This window comes from Peromyscus maniculatus, chromosome 8, assembly GCF_049852395.1.
Source record: "Peromyscus maniculatus bairdii isolate BWxNUB_F1_BW_parent chromosome 8, HU_Pman_BW_mat_3.1, whole genome shotgun sequence".
Lineage (NCBI taxonomy): Eukaryota > Metazoa > Chordata > Mammalia > Rodentia > Cricetidae > Peromyscus > Peromyscus maniculatus.
The window spans coordinates 64,558,447-64,582,158 of NC_134859.1; the positions used below are offsets into that span (position 1 = coordinate 64,558,447).

At 40.8% G+C, this 23,712-nt stretch overlaps 1 protein-coding gene across 2 annotated transcripts in view; it reads right to left on the reverse strand.

Moving 5' to 3' along the window:
• The window catches only part of Nlk (nemo like kinase), a 130,308-nt gene extending 107,079 nt beyond the window's left edge, over positions 1-23,229 (reverse strand). The window contains exon 1 of one of the 2 annotated variants that reach the window (XM_076542964.1): positions 21,555-23,229. In XM_076542964.1, the coding sequence (XP_076399079.1) occupies positions 21,555-22,012 (458 nt within the window). In that variant the 5' untranslated portion in view covers positions 22,013-23,229. The remainder of the gene's footprint in view (positions 1-21,554) is intronic. The other variant, XM_006977534.4, reaches the window with a different exon arrangement.
• Positions 23,230-23,712: the final 483 nt, after the last annotated feature.

Consider the following 23,712-nt stretch of genomic DNA (forward strand, 5'->3'; position numbering starts at 1 on the left):
GATGCATGATTCAGTGCTGAAAACATTGATAAATTCAAGTGGCATGGATGAACTGTGAAAACACAGTGGGCAGCCTGATCCCTAAGAATGTACACATCTTTACTGCATGGTTAGCTGTATAAAAGCTAAAAAAAAAAAGCTCATCAAAGATGGCAAAACCCGAAATGGTTGCCTAGGGCAGAAAAGGGGAGATGCATGGTTAGAATTCACTGGGGTGCACTTCCTGAAGAGATAAAAATCAATTTTGATTGAAGTATGACTGAAATCTGATGAAAATGTTGTGAATCTTAGTTGACTGCTGACTAAAATCTCATCAAAATGAGTACTTGAAATCTGTTTAAGCCAGGTCTGGTCTCAAATCACCCCCCACCCCCAACACAGGTGAGTTCAAGGTCAACCTGGGCAACTTAGTGCCTTTCTCAACACAGAAAAAAAAGCAGAAAGAGGGACATAGTGATCAAGCACTTGTTTAGCACACTGAGAGCCCTTGGTCTGACCTCAGACCTCTACAATAAAAGTTGGTCATTGTATCAGTAAGGAATCAACCAAACTCATAAAAGCTTTAGACATAAAAGACTAATACTAAAAGATCAGCAGCAATCAGTAGGTGGGCATATGTAAACTACCACACTAAACTCAACATGGAAAATAAACATTTCAAAGGCAACAGAATGTTTAACAATTGATTTCATACAAGGCCACAAGCTATGTCTCAACAATTTTGAAGAAAATGATAGCATATGGACCATATATTCTCATCACAACAAAATTGTATCACACAAAATTGTATCATAACTTGAAAGTAAGTATGATTTTAGAGAATTAAAATCACACCTCTGTATAACCTATAAAGGAAAAATATGCATAAACATAAACCATTAAACCATACAACTTCTAGTAGAAAATGAGATAAACATGAACACCCTGAGTTAGCCAAGAGTTTCTAGATAAAACACAAAAAGCAAGATAGGTGAAAGAAAAAACTAACTAGATTTCACCAAAATTAAAATGCCTGACTTTTAAAAGACATTAAGAGAGAAATAAAGTTTTTAATCACAGTGTAGATATCCTTCTCCAGGGTCTAGCCAGATAAGTGCAGTACTCACCCTCATTAGGGGAATTTCTCTTTGTAACAGACAAAAACAGTTACAGAAAACCACAACCAATCAAAATGCAGAGTTGTGTCGGGCGGTGGTGGCGCACGCCTTTAATCCCAGCACTCGGGAGGCAGAGGCAGGTGGATCTCTGTGAGTTTGAGGCCAGCCTGGTCTACCAAGTGAGTTTCAGGAAAGGCGCAAAGCTACACAGAGAAACCCTGTCTCGAAAAACCAAAAACAAAAAAAAAACAAAATGCAGAGTTGTGGAACCCAGTCAACTGGTACATCTACAATACACCTCCCACACCTAAGGCTTTAACTGCAATTTATTTACAAATATTCAAATACTTATATTTTTTTCAGATAGAACAGTGCCAGGAAAGCCTTACTGGCCTCATCCACAAAACTAGTTACCACAATCATTCATGAGATATGCTAATACATAATAATACAAACAGCCAATGCCTTGATGTTTACTAGGAATAGAACATGGTAGCATTTTATGATCATTATTATGCTGAATTTTCACAAAAAAAAATCCCAGATAAATACCATCAGTCTCTACTTGATAGACAAGGAAACTGGAGATGCAATGCCAATGTACCTAAAAATTACACCACCAGCTAAGCACCAGAAAGTGAGTCTGTACAGACTCAAGAACTTAAAAATAAATTGTTTCATGTCTGCCTTCCCTGTACAACATTAGATTCCAAGTTTACCTCAACTTTCAAAACCTAGTACACAGGTCTTCAACAAATTTGTCTCCCAACTTAGAGATGACACCAAGTTCAAACAAGTCCTTCCATTAAATTTCTGCCTGTCGCTCTTAACCCACTCTGAATAGCTGTCATCTCCCATGTTTATAGCCATCTTTCTTGGCTCCCAATGATCTACAAATCTGATAAGCTTTCTGTTATTATGCAAATTATTGATAAAATGTTACAAACTCTTACAGCTGGGTTTGAAAATTTGCTTCTGACATCTTAAATTTGGACATTCATGAACCATTTAACTGAAATCAGTTATTTAAGCTATTTAAAGGGCTAAAAACATAGACCTCTCATGTTAGTAGGACTTTCCATAAGCATGACTTTACCCAAACTTTTCTCAGGCTTGCTGTTTTTCAACAAGCAAGTAAACACCCTTTTCCCATTTCATTCATACATTTCTCAGGGTTCTCATTTGGTCCTAATTCCTTCCTGCTAATCCTCATTTGTCATAAAAATCCCAAGAATAAAAGATGAGATGTTCCACACTACTAAGTGAACTTCTATGAGAACAAAGGGGTAAAACTTGTGTAAGTCTGACTCTAAAACAACTTCTTCTGAGACAGGAATTAGGAACCTAATTTAACAGAAGCAACACAGAAAGACTTTTAGATCATAATATTATCTTCTCTTTAGGATGTCACTCCAGCAAATACTTTTTAGGGGGCAAATGTCAGCAAGGACTGACTATGGCAGTTTGTACCCTGTTCCCTGTGCTTTTCTTGGATAAAAGTTTAAAACATTCCACAGCATTTTCATTATTTTTCTTACATGTTTTCTTAGCATCTATGCACCACATAGATACAAAATTCTAGGTTTAGGGCCATCGAAATGGCTCAGCTGATGAAGTAGTTCGCCACCACACCTGATTATCTGAGTTTAATCCCAGACCCCACACGGGGGAAGAGAGTCAAGTCCTGCAAGTTGTCCTTTGACCTCCATATGTACACCATGGCATAAGCCTGCCCCCCAACACAAATGTAATAAAGAATAAAATAAGGTGGTGCATGCTTTTAACTCTGGAGGCAGAGGCAGGCAGATCTCTGTGGGTTCCAGGCCAGCCAGGGCTACCTAGTGAGACTGCATCCACCAATCAGATGGGCCAGGGAGATAGCTCATTTGGCTAAGGGAGCTGCTGACAAACCTTATGACCTGAGTTGGACCTCAGGAACTCATATGGAGTAGGAAGAAAACTGACTCCTGCAAACTGTCCTCTGACCTCCACATGCACACTGTGTTACTCATATATACCCACAAAATAACTAAATGTAATTTTTAAAATCAATTAATCCAAGGATTATTCAATTCTCAATTTTCCTAAAATAAAATTTCTCCCAAACTCAGTTTCAGGTGTTTTTTTTTTTTTTTTTTTTTGTTTTTGTTTTTTGATTTTTTGAGACACCGTCTCACTCTGTAGTCCAGGCTAGCCTTGAACTCTCAAGTGATTCCCCTGCCTCAGTGTCCCCCCCACCCCCACCCCCATACACTCTTTAATCCTTTGTTTGGTAGCAAATGCTTTTACCTGCTGGACCATCTCATCTTTCCGGGATTCTTACGTTTGACTAGACTCAGGTTGGAAGCAGAGGATGACAGTGAGGACGCCTACGTCTGTTTGCACTCTGTTCCTTGTACTTTGGCTTCCGTCACTGCCTTGGCTAAACTTCTGGGGTATTCTGCAGCCTCTTCATCACTGTTTCTAGCATGTCTCTTCTTCCGACCAAAAGACCATGTTTGTATTATAGGACAGAGACTAGCAAGAGGCTGAGTCTTGGGTGCTTTGGTTCTGAATTTCTTATCTTTTTAAAGGTATTTTAGACAGTAGATTGTTAGACATTGTGTTTAGGAGACTGAAAGTGGCAGGTCCTGCAAGTTCTCTCACTGTCTCAGTTAGGGTTACTATTGCTACAATGAAACACCAAAAGCAACTTGGAAAGGTAAGGATTTAGTCCATCTATTATTAATTCATCATAAAAAGCAGTGAGGGCAGGAACTTTGAGGCAGGAGCTGATGCAGAGGCCATGGAAGAGTTCAGCCTTTTTTATAGAGCCCAGGACCACCAACCCAAGGGTGGCACCATCCACAATGGGCTTTGTCCTCCCCCATTAATCACTAATTAAGAAAATGCAGCCGGGCGGTGGTGGTGCATGCCTTTAATCCCAGCACTTGAGAAGCAGAGGCAGGCGGATCTCTGTGAGTTCGAGGCCAGCCTGGTCTACAGAGCGAGATTCAGGAAAGGCACAAAGCTACACAGAGAAACCCTGTCTCGAAAAACCAAAAAGGAAAGAAAGAAAGAAGGAAGGAAGGAAGGAAGGAAGGAAGGAAGGAAGGAAGGAAGGAAGGAAGGAAGAGAAGAGAAGAGAAGAGAAGAGAAGAGAAGAGAAGAGAAGAGAAGAGAAGAGAAGAGAAGAGAAGAGAAGAGAAGAGAAGAGAAGAGAAGAGAAGAGAAAAGAAAAAGAAAAAGAAATGGCTCAGCGGTTAAGAGCAATGGCTGTTCTTCCAGAGGTCCTGAGTTCAATTCCCAGCAACCATATGGTGACTCACAGCCACCTGTAATGAGATCTGGTGCCCTCTTCTGGCCTGCAGGCAAGAATGCAGGCAGAACATTGTATACATAATAAATAAATAAATCTAAAAAAGAAAGAAAATGCCCTACAGCAGGTCCTTTTTTTTCTACAGCAGGAGACATTTTTCTCAATTGAAGTTCCCTCCTTTCAGGTAACTCTAGCTTGGGTCAAGTTGACATAAAACTAGCCAGCATAGTCACAGATGAAGCAGCATAGTAGTTATCTGTAAATACAGGAATACTCTCTCTCTCCTTTTTAGTAACAGTCAAGTTGAAATCGCTCAGGTTGGCATCTACTATGAGACACCAGATTTCTTTGTGCGCTCTCTCCAGTTCTCCTTGGTCTATTCCAGGAGTGCCTCTTACTCAACAGTAGGTGCACCTAGTCATGCATCAAGACACATTGTTTCACAGGAAAACTGCTGTTTCCATCACTGATCCAGGCCACACAATCCTTCCATTCTTCACCCCAAGCATCAACAGCAACCTCTGTGGCCAAATGCTTCACATAAAGTATTAAGTTTATGTTCATGGTCCATTCAATGAGCTTCTGACAGCAGTTGGAAGGAAGGAAAGGTGAGATGAAGCTTTACCTTCATGAGCTGATTGTCTAGGAGGCTCAAGGAGAAAAAGTTCAAGTTTAATTTAAAAAAAAAAAGTTTTATATGGTGAAAAATATGCAAATACTATGCAGTGGTGGACACCACAAAGCTAGAGAAGAAAAATCATAGGTATGCCTCAAAGGAGAATTTTTGTCCACTGACATTATTTTGAGATAGCCCAGGCTAATGTCAAGCTCACGGTTCTCAGGCCTCAGCTCTAAAGTGCTGGGATTTCAGGAGTGGGCCGGCACACCTGGCTCTAAAAGATACACCTTTGGCCCAGTTCAGCCTCTCCCCTAGCTTGTGGAGCTTAAATAAACAGAGTACTCATGCTATGAAGCATTTAGATCCCTTTCTTTTTTCTGTTTTCATATTTTAAAAAACATATTATTGTGATATGAATGTATTCATATGCATGTGCAGTGGTCAGAGGACCACTTCTGGGTGGCAGTTCTCTTTCCAATGTGAGTGCCAGTGGATCAAACTCAGGCTGCTAGGCTTGTGTGGCAAGGGCATTTACCCACCACACAGATTCTATATAAACTTTCAATATTCATTTCCTCAAAGATTCATTAAAATGTTGACACAGAATAAAGCAAACCCATTTCAATTCTTTATTACCTTTGTTAATTAGAAAAAGAACAAAAAAAATTATTAAGTTCCACACATTCTATTTATACTTTCCTTTAAGCCACTTGAAATAAAGTAAACTTAATCTTCATAATTTACATAAAGCCTCCAAATAAGCAAAAGTAAACAATACAGTTTAAGGTATTTTGGTGGGATAGTAACAGAACTGTTCTACAAACTGGATGTCGTGACATTTACACAACTGTGTAAGAGTTCACTGAATTCTGTAAATAAGTTATACCTCAGTCAAAGTCCTCTTGAAATAGAGCCTCAGAAGAATAAGAAAGAAGCCAGACTGGGAGGAAGTGTGTGCAAGTCACGTGTCTGCTGAGGACAAGCAGGGCTGCTCCGGCTTTCACTCTCCTAAGCACACCCCTGTCTGTCTAAGGTGCTAAGCAGCACGAGGCCGCCACTTATCCCTAAATTCATAGAACAGCAACAAGGAAATAAGAAAAACAAGCTCAGAATTAAACTCTTCCTGTGCTAGCATCAGAGTGCTTTTGGCGTGGTTTTGATGTTAGACGTGACTTTGAACAGTTTCAGTTTTCCACCATGAGATTCAGCACTGCATGGAGGTCCTTGCTATTCTCCCTAACAACCCACGATATTCTTTATGTAGATCACAGAAAAAGTACAAGGAAGGGAAGAGACTTCCTCTTCAAAATAAAGGGTTATTTTTGAAAATATAGTTGGTTTACCCTATGCTATTTTTAGATTAGGGCTCTTACTTTAAAAAGACAAAATCCACCACCATATGGGCTGTCTAAACACCATTAAAAGTGTCCTCTCACAGAACTCCTTCCATTGCATGAGGAAGGAGGGACCCTAAAATATGTGAGAACCACCATCCCATAGCGACTTGTGTTAGAAACTTTCGACTAAAGAACAAACAATAAGCACTCTGCTCTGAAGAAGTGAACAAGGTCTGAGCCACTGTCACAGGTCTCTTTCAGGGGATCCGTGGGGAAGATAATGTGCTATGGTGATTAGAAGGGTTTAGTTTTCATTAGCACTGAAAAAGAAAAGAAAAACTACATTCTCAGAGTTTTGTTTTTTGGTTTGTTTGGTTTTTGGTTTTTGTTGTGTGTGTGGTGTGTGGGGGTCTGGGTTTTCTAAATCAACAGCATCTTACTCTGTAGCACAGGCTGGCCTTGAACTTGAAGCAGTCAAGCCTCCTCTGCACAGGGATTACAGGCAAGAGTCAACACATCCCCACCTAAAACCTAGTTATTTAAAGCGTATCCACCTACAGAGATAGCTAACATACTATAACCAGCTACCCCAGTTAAACAGTCTAGTGTCCCTATTTTTGTCTTTCCTGCTGAGGGACTTTAGGTATTTATCTGCAGATACTGATATCAACTACATCAAGTAAACCAGTAACTGTGGCCTATCAGAGTCATTTTGATTTCAACTCCAACCACCTTCTTCTAGGCATTTACGAAACTCTGTGTTAAGAGTGTAACTGTGCTAACGACAGAAAACTCCTTTGATAACTAAACCAAGAGATTTCATGGTCAAGTCTTGCTGTCAGCTCATTTCTGGTAAAGCTAGGATATCATGTGGCCCAGAGCTGACACAGCAGCTGCCCTTTCATACACACAGCTGTAGTTTAACCTACAGAATGACGACTTCAGTCACTCCTAATCATTAACTAATGTTTTAGACTGGAAAAGTTATTTCTTTGGGCTTTGTACTATATAGAGAGATAATCATTACCCTTTGGGAAACAATGGCTTGTTTATTGAAAATGAGTTTAACAAAGGAATTATTTGGTATGGAGAAATACAGAGCAGTGAGTTGGGTGACACAAATCACTTCAGCAGCAGCTCGTGGGGCTGTATTAGGGCAATTTACTTTAAAATTTTAAAAACTATGGTAAGTTAAAATTTAGTTCTGACCACACAACAGTCTAGACCATGTCCTCTATCCCAACACTGTGAAACCTGATCTTAGGGCCCATATTTTGAGAATGCTCTCTTACTTCCACAAGAAGGAACACCCTTGCAGAGTGAGGAATTTCTGCTCTACATGTGATCTGCACTGGATTTCATGCTAAGTGTGAGAAGAGTCACAAGCTTTCAAACTCCAAGAGCCTTCTCTAGTGGAAAGCTTGTCAAACTTACTCCGAAACAGTAAGCTGAGGTAGTGACCAGAAATTTCTTAACATTTTAAATGTAAATTAAATCAAAAGTCAATCTCAGCCATTTCTGCAGAAACTGCCTCAACCCAGCTAAATCGAAAGTCAATAAACGATGATCTAGATAGATGACTGAGTAATTCTTAAATTTTTCTGAGGCTTACAGTTTTTCAAAAAATAAAGAGAGGATGGGAAGATGTCTCAATGGTTGAGAGCACTGGCTGCTCTTCCAGAGGATCCCGGTTCGTTTTCTGGCACCCACATGGTGGTTCACAACCACCTGTAACTCCAGTTCCAGGAGATCCAACACCTTCTGGCTTCCTCAGGCACCAGGGACACACAGGGTGTACAAACACACATGCAAGCAAACATTCGTACACAAGTCAAGTTGACAGTGAAAGCTAACATTACACGGTACTAAGCACTCAACGACCTACGGCCACCACACACGATATTTAATGCATGAAGACCGTGGGGTACAGAGAGAAAATAATGTGCCCACATTCAGTGACGGACAGAACCAGGACTTAATCAGAGGGCAGACACTAGCTTCTAAGCCACACTGCCACTGTCCCTCTATATTTAAATGCTGCCCTCCATTTGCTCTTGACTTTGTTTTACAAGCTCTTCTACTTTTCCTAAACTCAGGAGAAAGAGTATGTAGGGGGAGCCTCGCTGAACTTTCACTCATTTAAATTATGATTCATTTCCAAGTCATTGATTCAAAGGTACAGAGAGTATAATTTAGTCTCCATATATGCCAGGGTGGACCTGTAGCTCAGAGGTAGAACATTTGCCAAGCACACGTGTGACCCTGGATCCATCACCAGCACTGTTAAAAAGTAGGTGCACACAGACACACGCACAACTAAAACATGAAAGGAACCGAATGGCATTCTTTAGTAACTTTAACGCTGGAATATTTTAATAAAGATGCTTTACTGATTGATATCTCTCCTCACGATTTCTTGGAAACAGTCCCTAAAGCCAACTGACATACTTTTCTAAAATTTCTATTTTATTGAAATGTTCTAATCACATCATCATTAACTATTTTAAAATATCGCATCAATTTTTACTTCCAACCGTGGCTATAGTACACACTCAACTCAATTCACAATCCCAGTTACTATAATGTAAAGAGCCTGGGAAAACAAATACAAATGCCAACCAATTAAGCAGTTACAAGTTCTCACATTATTCTTAAAGCCCAATGCAAACACACCTATATCTGCATAATACCCACATGCTTATTAATTATTTAGCTTCTAAATTACTTTAATATGCTCAAATTTCCCCCACATTTGTATTACTAAGTGTCCAGTCTTACGGGAATAAAAATAACTTGAGAAGAGAGGAAAGCAAAGAAAGGGTGGGATGAAAGCCTTTGCAGCAGCTCGCGGTTAACTTGGTTGACTTCCGGCTTTCCAGACAAGCACTCGGTAACTGCACCCTTTGGGTGCTTCTGTACAGGTGAGATGATACAGTGAAATAAAGTCACCTGCTTTAGTTCAATTTACTTACACAATTTGCAATTCTATAGCTCTCTGCTATGGTACATTAAGAAAATTAGCATGTAAGGAAAAAATCACCTGCTTATGTAAATTGGAGGATGATTTTTATCCATGCAGACAGAAAGGGGGGGAAAGCTGCAATCTAGGTCAAATGACTAATTTTATCTATTTGTTCAAATGCCTCACTTCACCTTTCTCTGTAGCTCAAAGCAAGAATTTTAGGTCAAGGAACAGATAAGCAAAAGCTTGTGTTGTTTATTCCCCGGTAAGGAGTTAGCTGTCTGACACCACTGAGTTTTACATTACTTGAGTTGAAGACAAAACTGAGAACCTCATCTAGATAATAAACTACAACACTAAGAAAAAAAGGACTCCATTGGGATATCTGCTCTAGTTGACGGAAAGCAAACATGGCAAGGACTGGGTACCGATTTTACCTTCTGCTACTTTAGAAAGCTTCAAAACAAAGGAAAATACCCTCAAGTAATGCAGGACAGACAAGACAATTCCTCTGCAAAGAACATGATTCTAGTTCGTCTAAGTCTGACATAAATTAGATGAATGTGTTACCTTAGTCACTGATGACTGACTGCCCTTCCCAAATTCACTGCTGGGAGCCAGCCCTTCCTCCTACAGCTGACTGCCAGGAAGGTGAGAGCCAGATTGCTCTAATTTTATGTGGTGCGAAGATAGAACCTGGGCTTTGTCCTTGCTAGACAAGCACTCCACAAACTGAACTGTATCCCCAGGCTTTATTCTTCCTTTAAACTTTTTAAATAGTTATCTTTAACATCTTATCTCCATTCACAGGGAATGGTACAGACGTGTGGAGAGATCGAGGAGGGGCCAAAGACTAGAACTGTGCTGGTCAATGAGGCAGACAGAACATGTGGCTATTAAAAACCTATTCTAAAAGTGCCTAGTCCAAATTGAGATATGTTCTAAGCAACTGGATTTTTGTAGCCTTAGTATGAAAGGCGTAAAATATATCATTAGTAATTTTTAATAGAAATGACAGTACGTTCAATATAATGAGTTACATAAAACATATTACTAAAAACAATTCCACCTGTTTCTTTTGCCTCCTCCCACCCCTGTGTCTAGAGCACGTAAAACAACATTCATAATTTTCCTTCTGGGCAGCACTATGCTTTGATGGGTGCATCCATGAAAGCTCCTTCTCTTGCAAAACCACTATAGGAAGTCACAGTCTCTCCCTACAGCAACCTTAAAGCTGGGCCAATGGTCATTTTCTGGGAAGCCTATCTGCAAATTAGTAAGTCCCTTACCCAATTTCAGAACTTAACTTATAAAGTAATGTGAACACACACTATTGCCCAGTCATCTTACTTGATGATACACTCAAAACAAAACAAAAACAAACAACAACAAATATTTCTTATTAGGTTTTATTTAAAACTTAAACAGTCGGGCAGTGGTGGCACTGCCTTTAATCTCAGTGCTTGGGAGGCAGAGGCAGGCAGATCTCTGTGAGTTCTAGGACAGCCTGGTTCCAGGACAGCTAGGACTGTTACACAGAGAAATCCTATCTTGAGAAAACAAAACAAAACAAACAAACCTGAGCAGGGTCTGATGTTGAAAAGCCTATAAACGTAACTACTTGGAATCTTGAAGCAGGATGCTGCTGCAATGAGTTCAGACCTTGTCTCAGAAATAAATGTATAAGGAGGGCTCAGGATGTACACACGTAGCTCAGTGGTAAAATTCAATTAGTATGGACAAGTCCCAAGGTTCATTTCCCAGTACGCAAAAAGCAAATTTAAAAATGAGTCCTAGTAGCAGGCAGGGAGGCTAAGATGGGGCACGAGAAGTTTTAAGCCAGCCTAGGAGACGATGGTGAGACCCTGTCTCAAGAAAAAAATTATTAATAAGAAAAGGTCATTCCAAATATTTAAGAAACCAATCAAATAAAAGGCTGGTGGTGTAGGGCTGGAGAGATGGCTCAGCAGTTAAGAGCACCTCCTGCTGCTCTTGAAGAGGACCTGAGTTCAATTATCAGCATGTTGGGCAGCTCACAGCTCCCTATAATCCCATCAACAGGCCCCTAACTAGTATATAATACCCACATACACATAATTAAAAATAAAATAAATATTTTTTAAAAGGCTGGTGGGTTTAATATCTAGTAGAAGAGAAAGGGAGGGAAAAAGAAAGTAGGGAGAGGGAGAAACTATTTTATCATTGTTATTGTTATTATGTGGGGTGGGGAGGCCCAAGCGCATCATGCATGTGCCATGGCAGGCCTGTGGAAGCCAGGAGACAACTTGTGAGTTCTGGGTATTGAACTCTGGTCTTCAGAATCACACAGCAAATGCTTTTTTACCCACTGAGCTATCTCACTGGCCCCAAGAGAGGAAATCTAAAACACTAAAAGATGTTTTACTACCAGGAAAATAGTAGCTTCTAACTGCCCAAAGAGGCAGGCTTTTCTCCACAACTGAACATGCATAATTCTCATCAATCAATCAGTAACAGGAAGGGGAGAACAAATGAATGTTTAAAATATTCTCTTGAACAACTGAATATTTAAAATCTGATCTCAACAGCTCAATGGTTAAGAGCACTTGTTACAGCCAGGCAGTGGTGGCACACACCTTTAATCCTAGCACTCAGAAAGGCAAAGGCAAGTAGATCTCTGGAGTTCAAGACCAGCCTGGTCTACAGGGTTCCAGGACAACTAGAGCAACACAGAGGAACCCTGTCTCAAAACAAACAACAAAACAAAAACAACACAAAGAGCACTTGTTGAACTTACAGAGGACCCAGGTTCAGTTCCCAGCACACATCACAACCATGTTTAATTCCAATTTCAGGGAATCTGACCCCCTTCTTATTTCTCCAAACCAGGCACACATGTGATGTACATACATATATACATACATACATGAAGGCAAACACTCATACATATAAACCCTTTTTTACAACTTTTTAAAAATCTGATCTCAAAGTTGGACATGGTGACATTTATGATACACACACACACACACCCCAGACAGAGTCTCACATATCTCAGGCTGGCCTCCAACCTCCAACTATATATGTATTTGAGGATAATACTCCTGCTTCTACCTCCCAAATGCTTGGAATCACAGGAGTTTATCACATTGCCTGGTTTTATGTGGCTTTGTGCATGCTAAGCAGGGACTGGACCAACTGAGCTTCATCCCAGCCCTCATTCTTCCTTTATACCTTTAAAATACTTACCTTTAAACATTTCAGTAACTACCTGTCCTGAAGAAAATTGTTGTGTAGTCACTAGAAGATTTTACTTGCCCACAAATAATGTCACTATGTCTTTCACATATTAATGTCATTTTATAAGATTCTTAGAAAACAGAGGAGGCAGGTGGATCTCTGTGAGTTCAAGGCCAGCCTGGTCTACACATTGAGATCCAGGACAGGCACCAAAGCTACACAGAGAAACCCTGTCTTGAAAAACCAAAAAAAAAAAAAAAAAAAAAAAAAAAGAAAAAAGAAAGAAAAAGAAAACAGAGGATTTTTATAAGCAAGGAAACCAAGGTTCAGATACTTTTAATAACTTTACCAGAGTCTCAGGACTGTTGATAGCAAAGTCAGAACCAGAATCTAGCTTGCCTTCTAGCAAGCTTAGTTTAGTATTCTATGATAAATAAACTTCTCCCAAAGAAAACAGTATCGATACACAATAAACATCAAGTTTTCTAGTTTATTAAACTTACAAACACAAACTCAGGATCTAAAAAAAAATGTTAGTAACAGTAAAGTGCTGCTGAGATTTAAAACATTTAAAATCTGGGGCTGGAGAGATGGCTCAGAAGTTAAGATGGCACACACACACTCACACACACACACACACACACATCTCTCTCACACACACACATACAATTAGAGGGAGAAAATCAGATGCAATCATTCTTTCAAAAGCCATCAATGATCTATCTTCTTGATAAATGCAATGGCCTTTTCTTCATGCTAATTTTCCTTGACTTTTAATGTGAACCAAGATCACCCCTATTCTCCTAACAGCCTCCTACCACACAGGGCTGTCATTCGTGGTGAACACATTTCCCATCTGACTGAGCTTTAGTCTGGCCTCCAGCAACTTCTTCCACCACAGCAGAATATCCCCTAAGGCTCAGACAGTCCTTAGCAACTCTATCTTTTAACTTAAACATTCAAAGAATTAAATCTAATCCATCATTCTCTTACTTAAAAACTTTCAATAGCTGTCATTTACAGGGTTTCCACCTCTTTTTTATTTTCACTCCCCCCACAAGGGGGAGGGAGGGGCTGCTTCAGTTGATAAAATGTTTCCCATGAGTTCGAGATCCCGAGAACTCAGTTTAATCAGGGCAGTAGCATGGGCCTGTAATCCCAGCGCAGTGGAAGCATAAACAAGAGGATCTTTGGCGCTTGCCGGCCAGCCAGTCTAGGTTCAGTGAGAGAACCAGTCTCAAAAAGGATAAAGTGAAGATAAAAGAAGATACAAGATACAAGAAGACATCCAGCATCAACATCTGGCACACATATGTGCACATGCACAGACACACAGCAAGCACAAGGATTTTTTTTTTTTAATTTCCTCTAATCATTCCCCTTGTGAGCTTTTAATACTATAGACACCTTGTCTGTATATACGGTACTCTCTTCCTGAAAAGATTAAGATTCTTGCCCTGCCACAACAATAACCTCTATTCTGCATGACACCCCAACCCCTTTTTGGTCTAGCTCTAACTTGCATCTCCTACCACCCCACGTGCAACTCTCTCTACAACCAAGTGGCTTCTTCATCTGGGCCCATCCACCTACTCTCATAAAAACACAACACGCCAACAAGCAGGTTTCTTCCATGAACAGTTTACTATTCTAGCAAACAGCACACCTTCCACAAGAATCCCTTCTCTATGCTCTCAGTAATATCCAGGGACCACCTAGCTTGCTGCATTTATGGCACTGAATTATAACTATCCATTTACAACTCTCTCTCCCACAGGAAGACTAAATCTTTAATTCTTATCACCTAGCACAGTGACTAGTAAACAGTTCTAGTAAACAGTTAACATACACACAATAATACACAGGTATTATCAGAAGTGAAAATACTGCACTGTTTAAGTTGTTGTGACAGAGTTTTGTTTTGTTGAAGTTTCAGGGCTTTTTTGTTTTTTTGTTTTTTTTTTAGATAAGGTCTTATTCTGAGCCCAAGGTAGCTTGGAACTCATTATGTGGTCCAGACTAGCCTTGAACTTACAGCATTCCTCTTGCCTCAGCCTTCTGAGTGCTGGGATTACAGACAAGAGGTTGAGACATCATGCTCATCTTCCTAACCAGTTTCAGTTTTCACTAAGGCTTTGTGAACTACCTGAGAGTAAGAACATTATTTTTCGAATTACTTAGTGACTATAAACTCCTTTAAGACAAGTTCATAACCCTTAGAAGACAAGATAATTCCCTGTAACTCAGTACAATACACCACAAACAAATGACAGAAGCAACCTGAAAGAGGCTTGAAAATCAGCCACAGAACTAAACATCCTTACTTACTGTCTCTTAGAGTGCCAGTCATAGCAAGCTAACAACAAAACACATGGACTAGTGAGTCCCAAGTACCAAAAACTTTCACTGTCTAACAGCAAAGTTAGGCAAACTAATTCAAAATACAGATGTGAACCTAGGTGTAAGAACACATCACTATCCATGTCAGACATCCCTGTATACACTACTCCCACTCACACCATTATAATGAACTGTTAAAAGTTCACTCTCGGCATAGCTGTTCCTTAGAAGTCATCTTTTTATAGTTTCAGAGTGCTAGAATTTTTGCTAATATTTCTTGCCTAGGCACCTCTGAACTACCAATGAAATCTATCATGACTGGTCACATGTTCCTTGAGTACACTATAACTAATGCCTCAGGCACTCTCTCTGTTACCCCCAAGCTACAACAGGATCAAAGTGACAAGCTATTTTGGTTAGAAAATCACTGCTGATGTGCATTAGATAGCCCAGTTAACAAATAATTCACTGGAGTGGCGTGGATGCACAGGGAATAGTAACTAAAACCAAACATAATTTACAAAGCAGCCTCATTCCATTTACTGGTTAAATGACAGTTGGAAGAAATTACTTTGGCCTTGACAATTTCCAACAAATAAAGTAAATCAGCATATTAAGGCAACAGACAATATATGAAGTTGATCTTTGAACTACTAATATATCAATAAACCTGATTTTTCTAGCCTTGGCTATCCTAGAACTCACTCTGTAGACCAGGCTGGCCTCAAAATCACAGAGATACACCTGCCTCTGCCTCCCAGGTGCTGGAATAAAGGCATGTGCTACCACCACCCAACTATAAACCTGATTTTTAAAAAAATTTTAAAAATATAATAAAACAGCTACTCACCACTCTATTATATTATGGAAGCCAATAAAAACTTGGACAAGTCTAAGTCAGAAAGGAAAATATTCCAGTGTGCTAGTAGAGGTTATTTTACATCAAAGAGTAACTTTGATCTTCAGATGTCATGCTTTGCAGGAAAAAAAAGCCCTGGAATCTATATTCACACATTTGACAAATACCTTCCTCTGGCATAGCAAACGGAAAGGGGGACTGTACCATCCCCCAAACTGACTAATGTCTAAGAAGTCATCTAATTTAGAGATGCTGTTGCTTAATATGGTCTGAAAGGTAATGTTGTTTGAAATGTACTTTTCATTTTTCAATTAAAAAATAAAAAGTCTTTTTGCTAGGAGGTGATGGTAATGCACACCTTTAATCCCAGCACTCAGAAAGTAGAGGCAGGTGGATCTCTGTGAGTTCGAGGCCAGTCTGGTCTACAGAGTGAGTTCCAGGGGCCAGGGCTACACAGAGAAACCCTGTCTCAAAGGAAAAAAAAAATCTTTTTTTGTCTAAGTTGATATTTAGTAGTATATCATGAAATTAATCTCCAATAATAAAACAAGCTTACTCTTTGTTATACTGTGCTTTTTTAAAACATAATATGGATAATCTCCAGTTAAAATCTAAAATCATTTTGAATGTTACAGACTAAAGGCTCTCAATCACCAAGAAATAGATACAGTAATATTAGACTGTGTAACTTTTATCCTCTAACTCTTGTTTATGATCAAGAACCTGCAGTTTCTAAAGATATGTTTATTTGTAGTTGAAATTAACAATATAGATTTCCACACTGCTAGTTTCACACAGATGCTCTGTTATGTCTAGAAGAGCTACCATTTCCTTTTTATGGTGCAGGCTCTGTGTCTTCAAAGCTCTTTGCACAAAGCAGACCCCCCAGAACCCAGCAGTGTCTGTTAATTTTGGCTGATAGAAGAGAAACTTCTCTATACCACAGATTCTTAACCTGGAAAACAGTTAACAGCAAAATACACTTTTAGTGTACTACTACTCTTTCTGAAGTAACTAAATCCAGGATTTTCCCCAAACATCCCAAAAGCATTCCCCATTTTTTTCCAACATCTAATTTCTTATTTACAGAGTAAGAGGACCACAGAAAATACACCTCTAATTTTCACAAGATGAACAAGTTAGAAATCTCTGTCATGCATGAAAGTTTACACCGAATAATTTTTCATTTAATCACACACATTTTCCCCACCTCACAGGAAATTTCCACTACAGCAACTTAAACAGTGATGACATCCTTCACTTGTTACTTCTCAGTATGTAAATCCACAATAGTTTCTCCAACGGCACAGATAACTAGAACACTAGCTAAACTACACCCATACTAGCTCTGTTTTGTTGTTCTCTGATTGAGAGAGCACAAGAGTATTTTCTCCTTGGCTCTGAATTCAAACTTCTTTATCTCCTCCGCATGAATACAACTGAGGAGGCCACTCTATAGTAGTTAAAGTCATGCCTCCTAAAATAATTTGCACGTTGGTATCATATGGTAAATTTGACAACCTAGGAAGACTCTTCCTGCACATTAACAACAGCATTTTGTCTTTTTTTTTTTTGAAGCCAGCAATAACTACAAGAGCATCCACTGAGGACTTACTGTATACTAGATATACTGGTTTATAACAATCACCTCATTTAACCCTAGTACTGATTCTGACATAAGCACTATGATCCCCATTTCACAGATGAGGGATGGAAAGAGTAAATTATCAACATCACAAAGCTTAGTGATAAGTCACTGTCACCACAGTGATGCTGAAGTTTTGAAATACAGATAAAAGTAACTTGCTAAAGGTATTAAAATAAAAACATTCAAAGCTTCCCAACTTTATTTGAAGTACAAAGACAACAGACTGGATGAATCCAAGGGTCTTTGATCTTTTAATTAATCAGACAAATCAAAAGCTAAAACATTAATTTTATAAAGTAGAGGCTTTTCTTGGACTCACTTTTATCAAGGAAGCATGTAGCATTAATCCAGTCTATATTTTATGTTGACAGTGTTAAAAGCGCCTGGGCTTTAGTAGTCCTCACACAGCTCTCATGTGGTCAGCTTACTCCAATTCTTTAAACTAGACACTTCCTAAGACCCTGAAGCACTTTGTTCCAAAGTTGTCACATTCTTAAAGCTCAGTATTTTTCTCTAGCAAAGGTGAACTACAGAAAAGGGGATACATTCATATTACCTTCACCAAATGACAGGAATTACTGTGTGTGTTTTGTTTCTGTATTATGAAAATGTCCGCATGGGCACCCAGAAGTCCTGACATTTGATAACGCAGGTCAAATTATATATGATGTTTTAAAAGCAAATGAGCAACATCTATCATTGGCAATGAATGTATCTCAAGCTACCCCTGATCACATTACCAGGTAAGCTGGAACCCTTCCTTTGAGATAAAACACCGCAGACAGTTGTTAATGAAACCTTAATTGAACTGTCAAAGCACAGTCTTTACCAGCAAGCCAATGGGTAACTCACTATTTTTACACAACTGTCCAAGACTGATACATTATTCTACCAGTAAAATTCAGCAGAAAGATAAATCAAGTCAGGTACACTAAATTGTTCAGTAATAAATCTGAATGGTAAAATACCGCAACATTTCTATGAATATTTCTCCCTAGCTGCACTGAAGACTAGTATCCCTCAAAATTATATTCACCTTTTTGGCCATTAGTTAGTCCCCCAAACTGCATGTCCATAAAAAGAAATGGGAGCAGATATAATTCCCTGTCATAAGCTATGCCAGAAAAATATTTTAAAAAATAACTGTTTGAATCTAGGTGAATCTTATGATACCCAGATAATTACACATGGAGTATCGACTTAAATGATGCATCACTAGAAGGATATTCTTATGTTCTGATTAATTATTTTAGGAAATAACTGTTTCAGGTGCAAAAAAAACTTTTTAAATTAAAAAGAAAAAGCCTGTTTTAGTAGGTTAAACGGTGAAAAACCTCACCAATACCTGGAATTTCAGCACACTACTGGCAATTCATTCTGGCTTGGTTATCAAATCTCTAGTTTTAGCAATCTTAGGTCACACAGCAGTTAAATTCCAAATAAGCAATTCAGATAGCAAGTAATCAATATGTAAATATAAAAATAGAAAAGCATTTGCATACTAAAAACACACACCTGGTACTCTTCCCCTTTTTCAAACTAAATTGTATTTCACCTAAAACAGCTGATAAAAACATTCCTGCAAGAACTAGCAAAATCTGATTGTGAAATGAAGACAGATAAAAAAAACCATTTGGATTAAAAAAAAAAAAAAAAAAAACATTTTTGAGCATTCGAGGACACAGCAAGATGGCAGCCATCGGCAACCAAGGAGAGAAGTCTCAGAACGACCCAAACCTGCTGTCACCTAGATCTTGGATTTCCAGCCTCTAGAACTGAGAGAAATAAATGCCTATTGTTTACGCCAAAACAAAGAAGTCAGTAGATCAATCAACCAACCAACAAAGAAGTCAGTAAATCAAAAAAGCAGTAAGGTGCCACAGCACCGTCCAAGGTGCTAGAGGAAAAAAAAAAAAAAGACTTCTAGACCAGTGGTTCTCAACATGTGGGTTACAACCCCTTTGCAGATGGAAGGATCCTTTTACAGGGGTTGCCCAAGACCATTGGAAAACACAGATATTTATTAGGATTCCTAACAGTAGCAAATTACAGTTATGAAGTAACAACAAAACAGTAAAACAAATTTTATGGTTAGGGGTCACCACAACATGAGGAACTGTATTAAGGGTGGCAGCATTAAGATTGAGAACCACTGTTCTAGACTAAGCATAGTCCGGCACCTCTGCAACTCCAGCACTCAGGCAGTGAGATCAGACCAAACTTGAGGCCCAGGAGTCTATATAGTTGAGTTCCAGGCCAGTATTGAGATTTCGTCTCCAAAAGTTACAAAAAAGTACTTTGTTATATAGTTCTTAGCCTCAAGGAACTTATAGTGTATTCAGTAAGGGAAGGCAAACACAAAACCACAGAAAATGGTGTCAGAAGCATATGTCAAGTTCATGGTGCAAGGGGCAGTCAATGAATCTCTAGAATGCATTCCCGCCAAGCACTTGTGGATTTTCAGATATGAGCGATTCCTAACACTACCACAACATTTGCCAGATGAGATGCTGGTGCACTCTCTTAGACTTTTTTTTAACTCTTGCCACAAACCTGAAGTTCTACAAGTCGCAAGGCCTTTTGACAGAAAGGTAGTGAGTGAATGAATAACCTCTCTACTCATAAATACTAAAAATCGTTTCCCTTTTTGTATTCCTAGTTTTCAGCACTGACACAACCACATCTAAAAAAATCCAGATACTCGAAGTCTATAAAATTATGACAAGAGTTGAAGCAAGGAACCAATTTTCCCCTACTCTCCTCCCATCCCCCGCAGTTTGGAAATCCTCAAGGGTTAGGCAAGGAATGGAAGTTCATAGTGAAGTCCCTGGGGGGGGGGGGGGGGGGAGTGCAATGGAAGAGAAAGAGGAAAGCAGGAACAGGCAGGTCCCTGAACAGAGGGACTGAAAAGGAACCATTATGGCCTACACTCTTTCCCACTAGGAATCCCACAGTCCCTGGAGAAGCAAGAATGCAGCAATAGCCTCCTCGCAGGCTAGCTGAGAAAAACTGGACTCTTGTTTTCTTCATTTTAAGAGAAGAATTAGGAATCAGCTCACTTCGGTGCCAAGACTATAAATTCTGAAATAGGAAGATAGCTAGCTATTATGTAAATCATACCTAGAATCAACTTTAGCCTTAAAAACAAAGACAAAAAGCAATTATTTACAGGCTACTTTCAAAGAGTTCTTTTTGTGATGGGGACTTTGCTGGACAGTAAGAATCTATGTTTGCATGCACTGAAAATATGAAACCATCTCTCTACACTGAAATTCTTAATCCTTGGAAGGGAAAAAAAAATAACACCCTCAGTTCATTCCGTGTTTCACCAATCTTCCTAAGAAGGGCAAATACATAAAGATGTTACATCTAACCAATCTTTAGACTTTTAAACATCTGACTACTAGCAAAAGTAATAGAGTTTCATTTGTTAAAGGTACACTTCCTACCGGAACAACTGGCCAAGGGATAAAAGCACCCTAAGAGTCAGTGACACCACATTACAACAAATGTGGGCCACGGCACAGCTCCAGTCTACTAACCTCATTTGTGCTACTCGTGTGTGATGCTATATTTAATGCATTCTTATCAGAAGGCTAAGCTACATACTTCCCAACTTTAGCTTTCCGGTTTAAAATAAACCACTCAAGCGATGATGTTTAACTGGTTCAACAATGAAAACTACCTTTCTTCCAAAGGCCAAGATCAGAAAGTAAGGTCTGAAAAGACACAGTGGGCAAGAAAAGGTGATGACACTAAGTATATTCTGCGGGGGACTATTAGAAAGAAATCAAGTTGGGAGAGTCAGTTGTTGACACCTGCTGTAACCGAGCAGCCAATCAAAACTACCACACAGGAGCGATGACCAAGGTCTTTGTAGGAGTATTTAACACATTCACCTACTGATCCTACACTCAGTGGCTCACTGAGGTTCTTAACAGACAAGTTTAACAGCCTACACACTAGTGTCACTCAGGGGAAAGTGCTGCACTACCATTTGCCATGACTCAAAAAGTACAGGCCTAGAGAGCCACTTCATCGGGCCTCGTCACCAAGGAGGGTGGTTCCTCAAGCTGGGTTGAGAAGCCTGCTCAACTTTGGTCAAGATGGAGTAAACCGTGAATCACGGACTGCCGAGTGAGAACCGTGTGGAGTTGAGTTGTGTTTTCGATACTCACCAGACAACACCAAAGGCTCCGTATCCAATAGGTCTATCCGGCTCAATGTCCAGCTGCTGCTGTGGATGATGCGAGTGTTGATGATGATGCGCCTTAACTGTAGCAGCCGCAGCAGCCTGTACCTGAGCCGGGGCTGCTGCAGCTGGTCCAGGAGCCTGCCCCGGTGCCGGGGATGGGAAATATGGCTGTTGTTGCCCGGGGTTTAACATGGCTGCGGCTGCGGCTGCTGCTGCGGCTGCCGCAGCTGCCGAAGACGTATGCTGTTGTACGGGGTGTACAGCAGCAGCCGACCCCGGATGAAGGTGGTGTTGAGGGTGGTGGTGGTGGTGAAGGTGAGGAGGAGGAAGGTGTGGAAGGTGGTGGTGATGGTGGTGGTGGTGACCTGCCGCTGCTGCAGATGTACCGCCATTGTAAGCCGCCATCATTTTTGCGCTGGCTCTTGCGCCACAAAGAGACATTCAAAAAAAATGCCCTTTGATTGGAAAGCAAACTGGGTCAAGCTGTCATTTGGCCATTTAAAAAAAAAAATGAAGAAACCACTCACTCCACCTCAAAAAACATAGAGCGTAACTGGCTTTATGTCTTCATCAGTCAATCCGAAGAAGTTAGAGGATCTTGGGTGTTTGATTTTTGGGTAAGAGTGTGTGGAAGGGTATGGGTTGACAAAATAAAAAGTTAATAACATAAAATAAGGGGGGAGAAAAGGAAAAGGAAAAGGAAAAAGGGCCCCTTCCCCCCAGGATTCCTGCCACAAGTGGATACTAAAACTCCATTCTTAATGGGGGGGAGGTTCCAACTTTGAGTGTGGGAATAAAGGCCAAACCTCCCGACCCCCTGAACTCCACACACGAAAAGGATCTGGGAACACACCACCCTTGGAATCTTGTAAGAGGGTTGACTCATCTACCGCTTCCATTCCCACATCCTTTTCTAAACACCTCCCACCTCCTCAAAAACACAATTTAAAAAAAAAAAAAAAAAAGAAATTCCAACCACTCTAAGTCAAAAAGATGTGGGGAAATTGTCAGGGAAGCCAGCTCCCAGTTCCCCCCCCCTCGAATTCTCAGGCCTTCCTACATCTCCCCCTACTCCTGGTCTGGCTGACCTGATTGGGGGGGGGGGGTTGTACCAAACTTTACTGGGCAGAATGAGCCAGGGGAGGAGGTTGGAAGAAGAGAGTGAGGCGAGGAGGCGACAGGCAGGACAGAAGAGGACAGAGAGAACCCCGGCAAAAGTGAAGGGAAGGAGGTGCAGGGAGGGAATGAAAGAGCGGTGGGCAGCACTCGGACGCCCAGACACAGGGAACCGCCCCGGGAGGAGGTTAGGGTCCCGGGGCCAAAGAATAGGAGCCCCGGGAAGCGGGCGGGGGACGATCGGAAGCAGGCTGACTCCTGCCCCCGCCGCCGCCGGCTGCTTGTGCTGAGGAGGGTTGGGGGGGAGAGCGGGTGGGTCCCCCGCGCGACGGCCCCTGCAGGGCTCAAGGCTGCTCCGTCTCCCCCCCTCCCCCCCACCCGGCTTCCGTGCCCACGGTCGCTTTCTCCACAGCCGCCGTGGCCGCTTTCTCTTCAGCCGCCGCCTCCTCAGCCGCCGGTGCCGCCGCGGCCGGACTCACCTCCCCTAGCAAAGCCGGATAGAGCGGAGCCAGCGGCGGACACGCGCAACCAGCCGCCGAGGCCCCGCCCCCGCCTCACATTGACCGGCTGCCCTAGCCAATCCACGCCCACCTGTCCGCGTCCGCCTCCAATCTCTGGCCGGAAGCTTCAGACAGGCGCACTGTTCGACCAGTGGTAACCAGGTGTGGGTCTCCTGGGGAAATCCCACCCCCGATTCGGGATGGGCAGACAGGCCGACCAATCAAAAGGCAAATCTTGGCCTGATCGACAAGGCTGAAAGCCAATTAAAAACCAAAGATCTCCGTGACTTTTTTTTTTTTTTTTTTCTTCTTTCGGCTCTCTCCTCTTTTCTTTTTCTTCTTTTATTTTTTTTGGCGAGAGCAGGAAGCTGCGTGCTAATCCCGCCTGCAAGATCTAGAAGAGAGGGGCGGAATGAAAAAAAAAACCAATCATGAGCCAGGAACAAAGAACAGAGAAACCAATCCTTGGGTTGAAGACCAAGTGGGCTGGAACTGAGTACAGATAGACATATAACTGGACAAATG